General features: G+C 39.2%; 1 protein-coding gene across 1 annotated transcript in view; it reads right to left on the bottom strand.

Annotated features, from left to right (window-relative positions):
• The window catches only part of CFAP36 (cilia and flagella associated protein 36), a 35,612-nt gene that overhangs the window by 969 nt on the left and 17,237 nt on the right, over positions 1 to 17,406 (bottom strand). Inside the window, exons 5-8 of the mRNA XM_059080023.2 lie at positions 15,526 to 15,613; positions 13,765 to 13,816; positions 3,263 to 3,365; positions 12 to 151 (exon numbers count right to left, since the gene is read on the bottom strand). Coding sequence (XP_058936006.1) covers positions 12 to 151; positions 3,263 to 3,365; positions 13,765 to 13,816; positions 15,526 to 15,613 — 383 coding nt within the window. The remainder of the gene's footprint in view (positions 1 to 11; positions 152 to 3,262; positions 3,366 to 13,764; positions 13,817 to 15,525; positions 15,614 to 17,406) is intronic.

Raw genomic sequence — 17,406 nt, forward strand, 5'->3', positions numbered from 1 at the left:
TTTTACTTAACTGCTATTGGTCCCTCGATGTTTGCATGTCCAGAGCCAGGAATCTTCAGGTCTTTTTGTGGGAGGGAGGAACTTTCAGGCAACGTTTCCAGCTTTCTTGTCAAAGGTTGTACTGACTGATCAGCAAAATGCACTTTAACTTCTGGCAGTAATCAGAGACCAATTAGTATATTATAAGAAATATTAAGTTATTACACTAGGTTCACCAAAATGAGCTAGTGGTAATAATACTTGGGTCTTTCTCATACTCATTTACTCAGCATGCATTGATTCAGTGCCTACATTGTGCTAGGCACTGGGTGAGAGCAATAAATGTTGTCCCTGTCCTCAAGGAGCTTGAACTACAGTTCTTGTGAATAATGACATTTCAACAAATACCAAGCTCCTGCTGTTTGGTACTATAGCTACAAAAAGATATAATTCTTGTCTGAAGATTAGAACTACAGTAAAATGTAATACAAGGTTGCCATACAAGCCAAATAAACAGTGCACTAAAATCCCTTACTAACAATGTAATTGGCTTTCAAACTTTTGCTTGCAGGCAAAAACTGTTAAGTGACCTTATATTTTCAGAACAATTATTATAAAGCTATAATTTTTTGTATTGGAGGAATAAGTGCCAGTAATATCAATAATTTGTACTACAAACTGAAGATAACTATAAACCTACTAACATATTAAAAAAATGAAGATTTTAAAGTAAGCAGAACAGGGAGATCAGCTTGATGCTTTGTGATAACCTAGAGGGGTGGGACAGGGAGGGTGGGAGGGAGACTCAACAGGGAGGGGATATGGGGATATATGTATACGTATAGCTGATTCACTTTGTTGTACAGCAGAAACTAACACAACATTATAAAACAATTATACTCCAATAAAGATGTAAAGAACTACATAAATAAATACAGTAAGTAGAACTTGGAAACGGATATAACATGAGTGAGTACACAATACCTTCCAGTTATTTGGTACCTGTGCCAAGAGACAGGATTAACATGCTAATTGCTTTCCTGAGACATTTTTTATTATAAGATAAGGTGGGTATTTTTTAAGATAAGACATTTTCACTGTAATACATGGACTATGAAAGACAGCTGGTGAGACAAACAAAGACACATAAAAATGATGCCAAGAACTAAAAGCATCATGAGAGAACATGATATTCATGTCTCTAAATGATTAAAAATCCAGCACGGTAAAACCAGAAATAGAACTTTGCAGGAGCAAGAAACTTGCCCAAGTATCACTGCTTTAGCACAGGGTGAGTGGACTGACTACAGTGCCAGGGAGGTTAGAAGAAGAAAAGCTCTTCAGGCTCTTGCACAGAAAGGGAAGTCCCCCTGGAAGAGATGAGGCTGCCGCTAACACTCCAACCAACCTAGACAGGGAGCTCAGGACTAACTTAAACAGAAATGAAGATAAGCTTCAACAAGTTGGTTGAAATATGCAGACAAAGTTAAACATGCCATTCATATGATGGTGACTTTAAGTAGTGGTGGGCTTAGCCCCCAAATATGGAACCACGGAGCTGGGGACGAGAGAGTAAAATTCTGAGAAGGGGGGAATCCCAGGCACATAAGCATTTATATTCAATTCATGTACTTGGTCTGGACAGTTCCTTGAGTTTGTTGGTTATGAACACCTTTTATATTCTAACTAGAGAGAAAAGTACCAGAAGCCAAAATACTTAACTTCTCTGATTTCTAAGAATGGAGAATCGGAAAGCCAGCTAGCTTAAAGAAAGGCCATCTCATCACTGGCAACCCTGCGTCAATCTGAGAACAGATGCTATCCACTTCCAGCAGGAACCAGGGAAAGACATGAGCAAAGGGATAAGCAGGAGGTCAAACACCTTTATGACTCCTCCCACATTAGGCCTTTCTCATGGGCACTTTGTATGCAGTGGTTGCCCATAATATCAGATATACTCATTTTTTAAAAAATAGAATAGTTTTTAAAAATTAAAATCATTACTTTTGAAATTATCTGCCAGTTTCTCTACTGCTAATGTGCATAACTGAGTTACAAATGGCTTGAGATTAAGTTTTCTATAATAGTTTCACTTTATAGATAAGCAAATGTATTTGAATTATGTCAGACACAAGATTAGAACAGTATATGTACTTAGGTCTATATAAAACAAAAAGCTAAATTTGGGCCAGCAAATTTTAAAAGCGCTCAAACAAATCTAAAGCAGGTGCTTTCACAGACATAATTCAAATGAGGTTATTCTACTCAGAACCTGCAGAATATGAAAAAAGAAATTATTAGATTTGCTAGGAAGGAAAAAGCCAGATAACTTCATAAACCTGCTTCTGTTTCATATGCCCCATTGTTTTATCAACTAAGCATTTAGTTCCTTAAAACAGTGGATAAACATCAAACCTATCTATCTCAATTATAAAACTTCTACAAAGCGTAGAAAAACACAAGATTTGGAGTCAGAAGACCAAGGTGAGTCACAGTTTCACTATTTAAGAGCTCAGTGATTTTGGACCTCACTCAAGTTCCTTGAATTTCTTGTTTTAAAAAAATAAAAGAAAAATAAGGACCATAATATCTACCTCACAGAGTTACGGGTTTTTTTAATTGATAAAAGGACATGCACCTAAAAACCATAGAAATCCATAATAAAAATGAACTAAATTCATGATCATGATTCAAGTTCTGTTTCACAATTACCTGTCTTCTTATAAAGAAAATCAGAAGACATATATTGAAAATGATTTGCCGCATAGTGAACAAGATCATCCACTAACATTTCCCACAAGGATTCTCATCAATTTTGGTTTCAACAATAGTTTCTGACTAAACTTCTGGATAAATTGGCTACCTGTTATTTTCTAATTGTGTTTTAATTCACTAGGAAAATAAGTTAATACTATCTTTCCCTGTTCAGCTTCTAACTCTCAAACACCATGTAATTATGGTCAAGGAAGAGAGTACCAAATGTTATGTGTACATACCTTGAATGCTGTAGTCATGGCATTAAGGCTGGGGGCTTCCCCAAGGAATTCTGATCACGGCTCTGGGTTCCAAGCTTCACTTAGAAATTTGGGGGCTACACCCTCTCTGTCAGCTATCTTCTACAAGCAACCTCTTTAGCTAAATTCACAAAGAACATTAAATACCTATGGCCATTCAAGACTACCTCACAGGATTTTTGAGGGTAAAGTGTGTATGAAAGTAACACACTCTTTACAGTGTTTATGTATTCATATGATTCAGAAATTCCAGTACATTTCAACCTTACCTGAGGGTGGATGTGCAAAATGTTCACCATCCCCTTGGGAATTATTCATTTTTGCAGTTTCATTGGCATGCATCGGAGGCTCTTCTGTTTTAGCCTCTGATAGCTTCAGGAATCAACAATATAATTTTAAAAATACTTTAGATTAATTCTGAATAATTCACTACTTAAGGGATTCATACACATTAGTTTAAAAAATTATTGTCTACTGAATGGATAATAAATCAGAGATTCTATTTTTCCAAAGTTTTTAAGATGCTTCCACCATTTTTTATCTTCTACTTTTTGAGGTAGGTAAACATTCTCATTTTCAATCATGCAGTGCTAAGAATAACTAATTTGGTTAAGACTTTGGATTCTGAAAGAAGTGAGTTCAAACCTAGGCTTCACTCTTACTACTCATGTGACCTCGACCAAGACACCAAGAAATACTCTAAAAGAGGGCTTCCCTGGTGGCGCCGTGGTTGAGAGTCCGCCTGCCGATGCAGGGGACACGGGTTTGTGCCCCGGTCCGGGAGGATCCCACGTGCCGCGGATCTGCTAGGCCCGTGAGCCATGGCGGCTGAGCCTGCGCGTCGGGAGCCTGTGCTCCGCAACAGGAGAGGTCACAACAGTAAGCATTCACTGGGAAAGTTAACACGTGCATTCGTATACATTAGAAAATGCTTCAAATTTGTCCTTTTTTTTTTTTCTGAAAAATTACATTTTAAAGAAACATGGCAGGGGCTTCCCTGGTGGCACAGTGGTTGAGGGTCCACCTGCCGATGCAGGGGACACGGGTTCGTGCCCCGGTCCGGGAAGATGCCACATGCCGCGGAGCGGCTGGGCCCGTGAGCCATGGCCGCTGAGCCTGCGCGTCCGGAGCCTGTGCTCCGCAACAGGAGAGGCTACAACAGTGAGAGGCCCGCATACCGAAAAAAACCCAAAATACTCTAAAAGAAATAAAATCACCGATTTATAAGGTGCTTTCTCACTTAAAATAATCTAAAAAAATATAATAATAATACCACTACTATGATATGCCCAAAGCAGCCACAAACTGGTTTACAGGTATACCTCATTTTATTGCATTTCAATTTATTGTGTTTCACAGACATCACGTTTTTTTATAAACTGAAGGTTTGTGGCAACTCTGCATCAAGCAAGTCTATCGGTGCCATTTTTCCAACAGCATTGCTCACTTCATGTCTCTGTGTCACATTTTGGTAATTCTTGCAATATTTCAAACTTTTTCATTATTATATTTGTTATGGTGATTGGGAATCAGTAATCTTTGATGTTACTATTGTAACTGTTTGGGGGCACCACAAACCACACCCATGTAAGACAGTGAAACTTCATAGATGAAAGTTGTGTGTGTTCTAACCGCTCCCCTGACCAGTTGTCCCCTCATTTCTCTCCCTCTCCTCAGACGACCCTATTCCCTGAGATACAAGAATGTTGAATAAGGCCAATTAATAACCCTACAGTGACCTCTAAGTGTTCAAGTGAAAGGAAGCACCACGGGTCTCTCACTTTAAATCAAAAGCTAGATATGATTAAGCTTAGTGAGGAAGGCATGTCAAAAGCTGAGATAGGAGAGACCTTCAAGATGGAAGAAGAGTAAGACATGGAGATCACCTTCCTCCCCACAAATACATCAGAAATACATCTACGTGTGGAAAACTCCTACAGAACACTGGCAGAAGACTTCAGACTTCCCAAAAGGCAAGAAATTCCCCATGTACCTGGATAGGACAAAAGAAAACACAGAGACAAAAGAATAGGGACGGGACCTGCACATCTGGAAGGGAGCTGTGAAGGAGGAAAAGTTTCCACACACTAGGAAGCCCCTTCACTGGTGGAGATGGGGGGCGGGGGCAGAGAGGAAGCTTCAGAGCCACGGAGGGGAGCGCAGCAACAGGGCTGCAGAGGGCAAAGTACAGAGATTCCCGCACAGGGGATCGGTGCCGAGCAGCACTCAGCAGCTTGAGAGGCTTGTCTGCTCATCAGCCGGGGCGGGAGGGAGCTAGTCCAGGAAGAGGACTGGGGTTGGCGGCATGAACACAGCCTGAAGGGGGGCTAGTGTGCCACAGCTAGCCGGGAGGGAGTCCAGGAAAATGTCTGGAACTGCCTAAGAGGCAAGAGACCATTGTTTCAGGGTGCGCGAGGAGAGGGGATTCAGAGCACTACCTAAATGAGCTCCAGAGATGGCGCGAGCCACGACTATCAGCGCCAACACCAGAGACAGGCATGAAACACTAAGGCTGCTGCTGCCGCCACCAAGAAGCCTGTGTGCGAGCACAGGTCACTCTCCACACCGCCCCTCGCGGGAGCCTGTGCAGCCTGCAACTGCCAGGGTCCCGTGATCCAGGGACAACTTCCCCTGGAAAACGCACGGCGCACATCAGGCTGGTGCAACGTCATGCTGGCCTCTGCCGCCACAGTCTCGCCCCGCATCCGTACCCCTCCCTCCCCCGGGCCTGAGTGAGCCAGAGCCACCAAATCAGCTGCTCCTTTAACACCGTCCTGTCTGAGCGAAGAACAGACACCCTCAGGCGACCTACACGCAGAGGCAGGGCCAAATCCAAAGCTGAACCCTGGGAGCTGTGCGAACAGAGAAGAGAAAGGGAAATCTCTCCCAGCAGCCTCAGGAGCAGCAGATTAAATCCACAATCAACTTGATGTACCCTGCGTCTGCGGAATACCTGAATAGACAAAGAATCATCCCAAATTGAGGCAGTGGACTTTGGGAGCAACAACAAAGAAGAACACTACATAATGATCAAGGGATCAATCCAAGAAGATATAACAATTGTAAATATTTATGCACCCAACAGAGGAGCACCTCAATACATAAGGCAAATACTAACAGCCATAAAAGGGGAAATAGACAGTAACACAATCATAGTCGCAGACTTTAACACCCCACTTTGACCAACGGACAGATCATCCAAAATGAAAATAAATAAGGAAACACAAGCTTTAAATGATACATTAAACAAGATGGACTTAATTGATATTTATAGGACCTTCCATCCAAAAACAACAAAATACACTTTCTTCTCAAGTGCTCATGGAACATTCTCCAGGATAGACCATATCTTGGGTCACAAATCAAGCCTTCATAAAATTAAGAAAATTGAAATCGTATCACGTATCATTTCCAACCACAATGCTATGAGACTAGATATCAATTATAGGAAAAAATCTGTAAAAAATAAACACACGGAGTCTAAACAATACACTACTTAATAACCAAGAGATCACTAAAGAAATCAAAAAATACCTAGAAACAAATGACAATGAAAACATGATGACCCAAAACCTATGGGATGCAGCAAAAGCAGTTCTAAGACGGAAATTTACAGCAATACACTCCTACCTTAAGCAACAAGAAACATCGAAAATAAACAACCTAACTTTACACCTAAAGCAATTAGAGAAAGAACCAAAAAAAACCCAAAGTTAGCAGAAGGAAAGAAATCATAAAGATCAGATCAGAAATAAATGATAAAGAAATGAAGGAAACAATAGCAAAGATCAATAAAACTAAAAGCTGGTTCTTTGAGAAGATAAACAAAATTGATAAACCATTAGCCAGACTGATCAAGAAAAAAAGGGAGAAGACTCAAATCAATAGAATTAGAAATGAAAAAGGAAAACTAACAACTGACACTGCAGAAATACAAAGGATCATGAGAGATTACTACAAACAACTCTATGCCAATAAAATGGACAACCTGGAAGAAATGGACAAATTCTTAGAAAAGCACAACCTTCTGAGACTGAACCAGGAAGAAATAGAAAATATAAACAGACCAATCACAATCACTGAAATTGAGACTGATTAAAAATCTTCCAACAAACAAAAGCACAGGACCAGAGGGCTTCACAGGCAAATTCTATCAAACATGTAGAGTGAGCAAACACCTATCCTTCTCAAACTCTTCCAAAATATAGCAGAGGGAGGAACACTCCTAAACTCATTCTATGAGGCCACCATCACCCTCATACCAAAACCAGACAAAGATGTCACACAAAAAGAAAACTACAGGCCAATATCACTGATGAACATAGATGCAAAAATCCTCAAGAAAATACTAGCAAACAGAATCCAACAGCACATTAAAAGGATCATACACCATGATCAAGTGGGGCTTATCCCAGGAACGCAAGGATTCTTTAATATACACAAATCAATCAATGTGATACACCATATTAACAAACTGAAAAATAAACACCATACAATCAACCCAATAGATGCAGAAAAAGCTTTCGACAAAATTCAACACCCATTTATGATAACAACCCTCCAGAAAGTAGGCATAGAGGGAACTTTCCTCAACATAATAAAGGCCATATATGACAAACCCACAGCCAACATCATCCTCAATGGTGAAAAACTGAAACCATTTCCTCTAAGATCAGGAAAAAGACAAGGTTGCCCACTCTCATCACTATTTTTCAACATTGCTTTGGAAGTTTTAGCCACAGCAATCAGAGAAGATAAATAAATAAAAGGAATCCAAATTGGAAAAGAAGAAGTAACGCTGTCACTGTTTGCAGATGACGTGATACTATACATAGAGAATCCTAAAGATGCTACCAGAAAACGACTAGAGCTAATCAACGTATTTGGTGAAGTAGCAGGATACAAAATTAATGCACAGAAATCTCTTGCATTCCTATACACTAAAAATGAAAAATCTGAAAGAGAAATTAAGGAAACACTCCCATTTACCACTGCAAAAAAGAATAAAACACCTAGGAATAAGCCTACCTAAGGAGACAAAAGACCTGTATGCAGAAAACTATAAGACACTGATGAAAGAAATTAAAGGTGATACAAACAGATGGAGAGATAGACCATGTTCTTGGATTGGAAGAATCAACGTTGTGAAAATGACTATACCACCCAAAGCAATCTACAGATTCAATGCAATCCCTATCAAACTACCAGTGGCGTTTTTCACAGAACTAGAACAAAAAATTTCACAATTTTTATGGAAACACAAAAGACCCAGAATAGCCAAAGCAATCTTGAGAAAGAAAAACGGAGCTGGAGGAATCAGGCTCCCTGACTTCAGACTATACTACAATGCTACAGTAATCAAGACAGTATGGTGCTGGCACAAAAAAAGAAATATGGATCAATGGAACAGGATAGAAAGCCCAGAGATAAGCCCATGCACATATGGTCACCTTATTTTTGATAAAGGAGGCAGATATACAGTGGAGAAAAGACAGCCTCTTCAGTAACTGGTGCTGGGAAAACTGGACAGCTACATGTAAAAGAATGAAATTAGAACACTCCCTAACACCATACACAAAAATAAACTCAAAATGGATTAAAGACCTAAATGTAAGGCCAGACACTATAAAACCCTTAGAGGAAGCCATAGGCAGAACACTCTATGACATAAATCACAGCAAGATCCTTTTTGGCCCACCTCCTAGAGAAATGGAAATAAAAACAAAAATAAACAAATGGGACCTAATGAAACTTAAACGCTTTTGCACAGCAAAGGAAACTATAAACAAGATGAAAAGATAACCCTCAAAATGGGAGAAAATATTTGAAAATGAAGCAACTGACAGAGGATTAATCTCCAAAATTTACAAGCAGCTCATGCAGCTCAATATCAAAAAAAAACAAACAACCCAATCCAAAAATGGGCAGAAGACCTAAACAGACATTTCTCCAAAGAAGATATACAGATTGCCAGCAAACACATGAAAGAATGCTCAACATCATTAATCATTAGGGAAATGCAAATCAACACTACAATGAGGTATCACCTCACACCAGTCAGAATGGCCATCATCAAAAAATGTACAAACAGGGCTTCCCTGGTGGCGCAGTGGTTGAGAGTCTGCCGGCCTATGCAGGGGACATGCGTTCGTGCCCCAGACTGGGAAGATCCCACATGCCGTGGAGCGGCTAGGCCCGTGACCCATGGCCGCTGAGCCTTTGCGTCCGGAACCTGTGCTCCGCAACGGGAGAGGCCACAATGAGAGGCCCACGTACAGAAAAAAAAAAAAAAAAAAAAAAAAAATGTACAAACAATAAATGTGGAGAGGGTGTGGAGAAAAGGGAACCCTCTTGCACTGTTGGCAGCAATGTATATTGATACAGCCACTATGAAGAACAGTATGGAGGTTCCTTAAAAAACTAAAAATAGAACTACCATATGACCCAGCAATCCCACTACCGGGCATATACCCTGAGAAAACCATAATTCAAAACGTCATGTACCACAATGTTCATTGCAGCTCTATTTACAATAGCCAGGACATGGAAGCAACCTAAGTGTCCATCAACAGATGAATGGCTAAAGAAGATGTGGCACATATACAATGGAATATTACTCAGCCATAAAAAGAAACGAAATTGAGTTATTTCTAGTGAGGTGGATGGACCTAGAGTCTGTCATACAAAGTGAAGTAAGTCAGAAAGAGAAAAACAAATACCATATGCTAACACATATATATGGAATCTAAAAAACAAAAAAAAAGGGCGGGGGTCACAAAGAACCTAGGGGCAGGATGGGAATAAAGATGCAGACCCACTAGAGAATGGACTTGAGGACACAGGGAGGGGGAAGGGGAAACTGGAACAAAGTGAGAGAGTGTCATGGACACATATACACTACCAAATGTAAAATAGCTAGCTATTGGGAAGCAGCCGTATAGCACAGGGAGATTAGCTCAGTGCTTTGTGACCACCTAGAGGGGTAGAATAGGGAGGGTGGGAGGGAGGGAGACGCAAGAGGGAGGAGATATGGGTATATATGTATGTGTATAGCTGATTCGCTTTGTTATAAAGGAGAAACTAACACACCATTGTAAAGCAATTACACTCCAATGAAGATGTTAAGAAAAGAAAAAAGGAAGTTGAGATAGGCCAAAGGTTAGGCCTCTTGTACCAAACAGTTAACCAAGTTGTAAATGCAAAGGAAAAGCTCTTGAAGGAAATTAAAAGTGATACTCCAGTGAACACATGAATGATAAGAAAGCGAAACAGCCTTATTGCTGATATGGAGAAACTCTTAGTGGTCTGGATAAAAGATCAAACCAGCCACAACGCTCCCTTAAGCCAAAGCCTAATCCAGAACAAGACTTTAACTCTCTTCAGTTCTATGAAGGCTGAGAGAGGTGAGGAAGATACAGAAGAAGAGCGTGAAACTAGCAGAGAGTGGTTCATGAGGCTGAAGGAAAGAAGCTGTCTCTGTAACACAAAAGTACAGGATGAGGCAGCAAGTGCTTATGCAGAAGCTGCAGCAAGCTATCCAGAAGATCTCACTAACAAAATTAATGAAGATGGCTACACTAAACAACAGATTTTCAATGCAAATGAAACAGCCTACTACTGGAAGAAGAAGCCATAGAGTACTTTCCTAGCTGGAGAGGATAAGTCAGTGCCTGGCTTTAAAGCTTCAAAGGACAGGTTCTCTTATCAGGGGCTAATGCAGCCGGTGACTTGAAGTTGGAGCCAATGCTCATTTACCGTTCTGAACATCATAAGGCCCTTAAGAATTATGCTAAATCTACTCTCCCCGTGCTCTATCAATGGAACAACAAAGCCTGGATGACAGCACAACTGTTTACAACATGGTTTACTGAATATTTGAAGCCCACTGTTACGATTTACTCCTCAGAAAAAAAAGATTCCTTTGAAAATATTAACTACTCATTGACAATGCACCTGAATACCCAAGAGCTCTGATGGAGGTGTACAACAAGATTCATGTTGTTTTCGTGCCTGCTACACAACATCTGTTCTACAGCTCATGGATCAAGGAGTAATTTCAACTTTCAAGTCTCATTCTTTAAGTAATACATTTCGCAAGGCTACAGCTGCCATAGATAATGATTTCTCCAATGGATCTGGGCAAAGTCAATTGAAAACCTTCTGGAAAGGATTCACAATTCTAGATGCCATTAAGAACATTCATGATTCATGGAAAGAGGTCAAAATATGAACATTAACAGGAATTTAGAAGAAATTGATTCCAACCCTCATGGATGACTTAGAGGGCTTCAAGACTTCAGTGGAGGAAGTTTTGTAGATGTGGAGGAAACAGCAAGAGAACCAGAATCAGAAGTGGAGGCTGAAGATGTGCCTGAATTGGTGCATTCTCATGATAAAACTTGAATGGATGAGGAGTTACTTCTTATGAATGAGCAAAGAGAGTGGTTTCTTGAGATGGAATCTGCTCCTGGGGAAGATGCTGTGAAGATTATTTAAATGACACCAAAGGATTTAGAATATTACACAAATTTAGTTGATAAAGTAGCAGCCAGGTTTCAGAAGATTGACTCCAATTTTGAAAGAAGTTCTACTGTGGGTAAAATGCCATCAAACAGCACTTCATGCTACCGTGAGATTGTTCATGAAAGGAAAAGTCAAATAATGTGACAAACTTCATTGTTGTCTTATCTTAAGAAACTGCCACATCCACCCCAACCTTCAGTAACCACCACCCTGGTCAGTCAGTAGCCATAGACATTGAGGCAAGGCCCTCCACCAGCAAAAAGATTACAGCTTGCTGAAGGTTCAGATGATGGTTAGCATTTTATAGCAATAAAATAATTTTTTTTCTTTTTACTTTTTGGCCACACCACACAGCATGTGGGATCTTAGTTCCCCGACCAGGGATCGAACCAGCGGCCACTGCAGTGGAAGTGCAAAGTTTTAACCTCTGGACCACCAGGGAAGTCCCAGCAATAAATATAATTTTTTTTTTTTTTTTTTTTTTTTTTTTGCAGTATGTGGGCCTCTCACTGTTGTGGCCTCTCCCATTGCGGAGCGCAGGCTCAGTGGCCATGGCCCACGGGCCCAGCCGCTGCACGGCATGTGGGATCCTCCCGGACCGGGGCATGAACCCGTGTCCCCTGCATTGGCAGGCGGACTCTCAACCACTGCGCCACCAGGGAAGCCCTAAATATAATTTTTAATGAAGGTATGTACATTGTTTTTTTAGACATAATGCTACTGTTCAATTAATAGACTACAGTATAGTGTAAACACAACCTTTATATGCACTGGGAAACCAAAATACTTTTGTGACTTATTTCATTGCCACCTTTGCTTTATTGCAATAGCCTAGAACCGATCTCACAACATCTCTGAGGTATGCCTGTATTTCCATTTCTAAAATGGGATACTATATTTAAACCAAAGAAATCATTTAAATCTTGGAAAGAATTAAGTAAACTGATACTTCATTTTTCCTTAAAAACAGCAAAATCCAATCACATGTAACTTTTCAGGTAATTAATGAATACCTAAATCATAAGTCTCTATATGTTGAGTGATGGAAACATGAAGACTGAAATTATTATCAGCTCTACTTTTGTGTGTTTGAAAATTTCCATTAAAAGAAGTCTAAAAAAACCATATGCCCCGAAACATATTATTATTCAAGAAGCCTGATATAGTTTACATATAAATCAGAAAGTCAATACTACTGTCTTTTTGTGTGTGTGTCTGTGGCTTCATCGCCTGGCCTGTGGGATCTTAGTTCCCCAACCAGGGATCAAACCGGCGCCCACTGCAGTGGAAGTGCGAAGTCTTAACCTCTGGACCACCAGGGACTTCCCAGTACTACTGTCTTTAATGTAGGAGTTTTGAACGAGTTTCTGTTCTATACTCCTACATTAAAAAATATTATTATCTATGCATTTCACCTCCATTTACTAAAAGGAGATTTACTCAAAGATACATAAATCCCCTCTAAATCCTAAAACATCTCTCTTTTGCTCTTCATTGGTTACCTTGGAGTAAAATAGACTTTTTTCAAATATAGTAAATGATACAAGCATGTTTCACAGTCATTGAAGGAAAAAAAGGAAAATGACTTTCAAGCAATTGATAATTAGTTTATATTACGTTCCACTCTCCCTTCAGGGAGATTTGAGAAAATGTGGAAAGAGAAGCAGCTAGAAAAGGGGAGAGGAAAAAATAAATATTTATCTTCCCTCACCTCAGCCAGATACATGTTTAATTGATCCTTAGGAAAGATTAGGCCCTTTATGGAAACAGTTCTTAATGAAAGAGGAGTATGCCAGGAAATGTGAAATTGAATCATTCTGCTTCAAGCTGGCAATGTTAAAATCTACAGGGGACCCTCAGTATTAACTGCAGATGCTGTTTCAAAACAGTAAAGGAATCAAGGTGAGTGGGAAAGTAAAATATTTTTCTTAATCTTCTTTAATTCATAAAATTAAGGGGAATTTCTATTAAAAATTCCCCAAAATATGAATGGTATTACATACAGTTTTTTTGGAGTGAACAATCTCATTCTTTATTGGGAATTTAAAAAGTAGGTCGCTGGATGAATTATAAAATGAATAAAGTTATGAAGTTAAGTATAAATGCTCAGAATTGCCAAGAAAATATGAATACTCTGAGAACCTGTGTCATTCCACCTAAGCTTAAACTTTAATAGAAAACCCAGGTGTAAACCTAAGGGATAACAGCAATGAAATATTTCTATTATATTAATATGTTTTGTAGGCACCTGCTTTTTACTCTTTCTTTCTTCCTCCTGGTCATATTCTTCTTTTGATTTTCTGAAATATACAAAAATAAAGTAGAAAAGTAAACTTTCTCTTTTGGTCAAAGAACAAATATTCAACAAGCAACATGCTAACCTAAGCTTACAATATGTGCAAGAAATTTTGGAAACAAAGATGGAAATAATCAGGCTTAACTTAAAGCAGCTTACAATCAACTGAGAAAGACATACATAGGCATAAACAGCATAATATAGTTAGCCACATAAAATACAGGTTTACCTATTGCCTCTGGAGATGTGAAGGACCCCTAGCTGAACAAAGATCAACAGGTTTGAAATCCTAAACCCAAATCTGAATGGCAAATCTCATGAATATGGACTTTGATCTCTCTCTTTAGACAGATCAGTTACATTCCTCCTAAGATCCATTTCTCCCCTCATTCTAGTTTTTCCATGGCATCTGAGCTACCACACAGCTCTCCTGATGCCATTATGCCAAAGTCCTATCAGCTTTTGTAAACTGCTCACTGAGGCAAGTCTGATTTAGGAAAATAGCCAATTCAACTCTCATACATGTTCATGATTAAGTTCCACTGCTTATACAGTAGTACACCGCCCCCAGCAGCCCGTAGAAAATACAGTAAAATCTAAAAGCACAATGCTGATCAGTTTTCAAACCACCAATCAACCAACAGAAGCAACCAGTACAAGTCAAAACTGCCAGTCCTCTAAACCTATTACCAAATATCCTTAACTCTTCAAATCTTTCAACTCAAAGTGTTGTGTGTTGTCTCAGGCTCCCATATGCCCTCGCTGTGGAAAGGAGGACCTGGCAGGAAAGGCCAAGGTTCACCTGCAAACTTGCCTCCCTCCCCACAACCACTCAAATCCCCTGAAATGCAGCAAAAAGTCTTACAGCTCCTTCCACAGTCCCCCACTAGGCCCACCCTCCTAACCACCATCCTGACTAACCTCCCTCCTGCTTTGGAACTCCCCAGTTCCAAGTTGGGTAGGTGGGAGGACTACAGGATGCTAGAAGATGGTCGTATATGTGGTTAGAGTGGAGAGCCAGGGCCACCAAATGCCAAGGCCCCATTCTGCAGGGGACACAAATAGCTGCAGGTATCCTTTTGCCTTAAACCTATATATTCCCATAGATTTAAATATTAAGTGCTTCAATTGCCCCTCCCTTCTAAAACTCCCATAGGGGTCAGGGGACAACAGGCCCAAGGGGGGAAATGCCCCTTTGGTGGGCCGCACGTTCCATGCCAGGCATTTGGCTGAGAATCACGTAACTGAGGCAAGAAAGAGACCAGCAAAGAGTCAGCTATTTGGTCTGTGGAGTCTGGATGTCCAACCTCCTACTGTGAGACACCTGGCATAAGCCTCCTCTAACACCCAGATCCAGAAGCCAAGGAGTTTCCTGCTTATCTCAGACCACTACAGCCCTTCCAGGTATCAGGCTGGGTCTACTGCATCTTGTTCCCATTGGTGGCTAGTTTCCTATTCCCATGATGGGAGTGGAGGAAGACCCTCCCATCTGTGCTGATCTGGTATGAGTCATCTGAAAATAATTGTTTCTGTCCATTAAGAAATGTAAGATATACATAATTATAAACAAAATGATAAATCATTTTCATAGTCTTTAGGAGAGAATTTAGATATTTTACTAGCTCACGATATTTTTTTGGGTGAAAAGCACATATGCAGATCATATTGTAATATTACTAATGATCCATTCAAAAAATAATTAAAGAAGCATACCTAAGAACTTCTCTCAGGATTTTCATCTCTTCCTGTTCAAGGTCACTGACCACATCAGAACCATCTGTTAAGCAGTCAGGTAATACACCTGTTCAAAACCAAAGACCATACAGAAGAATATCAACTCAACTGAAACACTTATTTTTCACTATTCTAGTTCATCAAGAAGTACAAATAAGTTTAGAAAGATCTATCACTTTAAAAATGTGTTCTAAGCTATTAGCTTTGTAAGTATGGTCTTTTTAACTTTTTCTTCTTTTAGGGAATCAGCTCCACCAATAAAACACAATTTTACCTAGAAATGACTCTTGGTAATTATTTGTATTGCTTATTTAAAATAACAATAATAATATATAACAATAGAAATTAATTGCTTATATTTAATATAAGCAATTTACAGAATATAAGCTATTTATAGAATAAATAGCATATATTTAAGCTATTATCTTCCATAATCATACTATACAGGACATACGATTGAAATCAATAAGCTCCTAATAATGAAACTATGCTCTCAAAAGTATTCCTTAAATGGGAAAAGAGTTTACAAAACAAAATATAAAATACGTCATTAATTGAAACAGCATGTTAATACTCTTCATTCATACTACAACAAATGCTACTGAAAAGGGCCCCGCTTACTACATGCAAAAAAGCATGGTGCTAAGCACTTAAGGGGAATATAAAGATGAATAAAACAACCTCTGCCCTCAGAGCTTCTATTCAAATATTGGGCTAATAACTATAAAGCAGGGCAGTACCAACTTTGGCCCAAGGCAAACAGTAATTCATGGCAAGCAATTTTAAGCATTGGTTTCATTTACTTTATTACCTATATCTTCCTGATAAGCAGGTAGACTGGTAATAAGTGTTCTGTTTTTATCTATAATTATTATATTCCCCAAACATTAACAGCATGTCCCCTAATTTTTACCTTCCATTTCTTTATCCATATATGACTATGGGATTTTGGATCTGCTCTAAATTAAAGTAGCTTTATTATTCTAATCCCCTGTTTAAATGCATTGTAAATTAAACTTGTTATTTTGAGATAACTGCAGATTCACATGCAGTTGTAAGAAACAATACAGAGAGATGCTATGCACTCTTTACCCAGTTTCCCCCAAGGGTTACATGTTACAAAACTATAGTATAGTATCACAACCAGAAAATTGGTCTTAAGTGCATTTTTGCTCAGTCAAAAGCTATACAATTAGTATTCTCCTATTCATCTTTTATGGAAAATTTTAAAAACTAAGGAAAGAATAAAACAACAGTATGCAATACTTCAAAACTGTAATAAGGAAGACACTTTTATACTCTACTACAAGTGAATCACTAAACGGATGTTGCCTATAAGCTTAAATTATACATAATGGCCCATCTCTGGGTACTCTGCTTCCCAGGTAATGAGCATTAAGCTAAAATAGCTTTGTTTAGCTCACAGGAAACATTCTGACTTTACTCCCTCCCCTTTTAGTATAAAACGAGCCTGAATTCTAACTCAGGCAAGATGGTTCTTTGGGGCACTAGCCCAACAACTTGTCTCTCGATTATTGGCCTGTCCTGCAGCAAGTAGTACGAGCTTAGACTCAGTAACAAAACCATCAAAATAATGCTCTGATTTGCATTTTCCCCAAATTCTTTGATAAGATACAACCAGAATCCAGAGAGCCTTTGAATTTTTCTCACATAAACAAACAGTCTGCAGTTTTGAGTACAATCAACATTGCTCTAAGGTACTTTCCTCTGGATTTATGTTAAGTGAAATTCTTAAATACAAGTACTAAAAATTCATGGCAGAACTAAGTATTAGTTTATGTTTAAATGTAAGCAAACTGTCACACCCTGTGGTTTGACAGCAGCATTATTCCACATCAT

This window comes from Kogia breviceps, chromosome 11, assembly GCF_026419965.1.
Source record: "Kogia breviceps isolate mKogBre1 chromosome 11, mKogBre1 haplotype 1, whole genome shotgun sequence".
In the NCBI taxonomy this organism is placed as follows: domain Eukaryota; kingdom Metazoa; phylum Chordata; class Mammalia; order Artiodactyla; family Physeteridae; genus Kogia; species Kogia breviceps.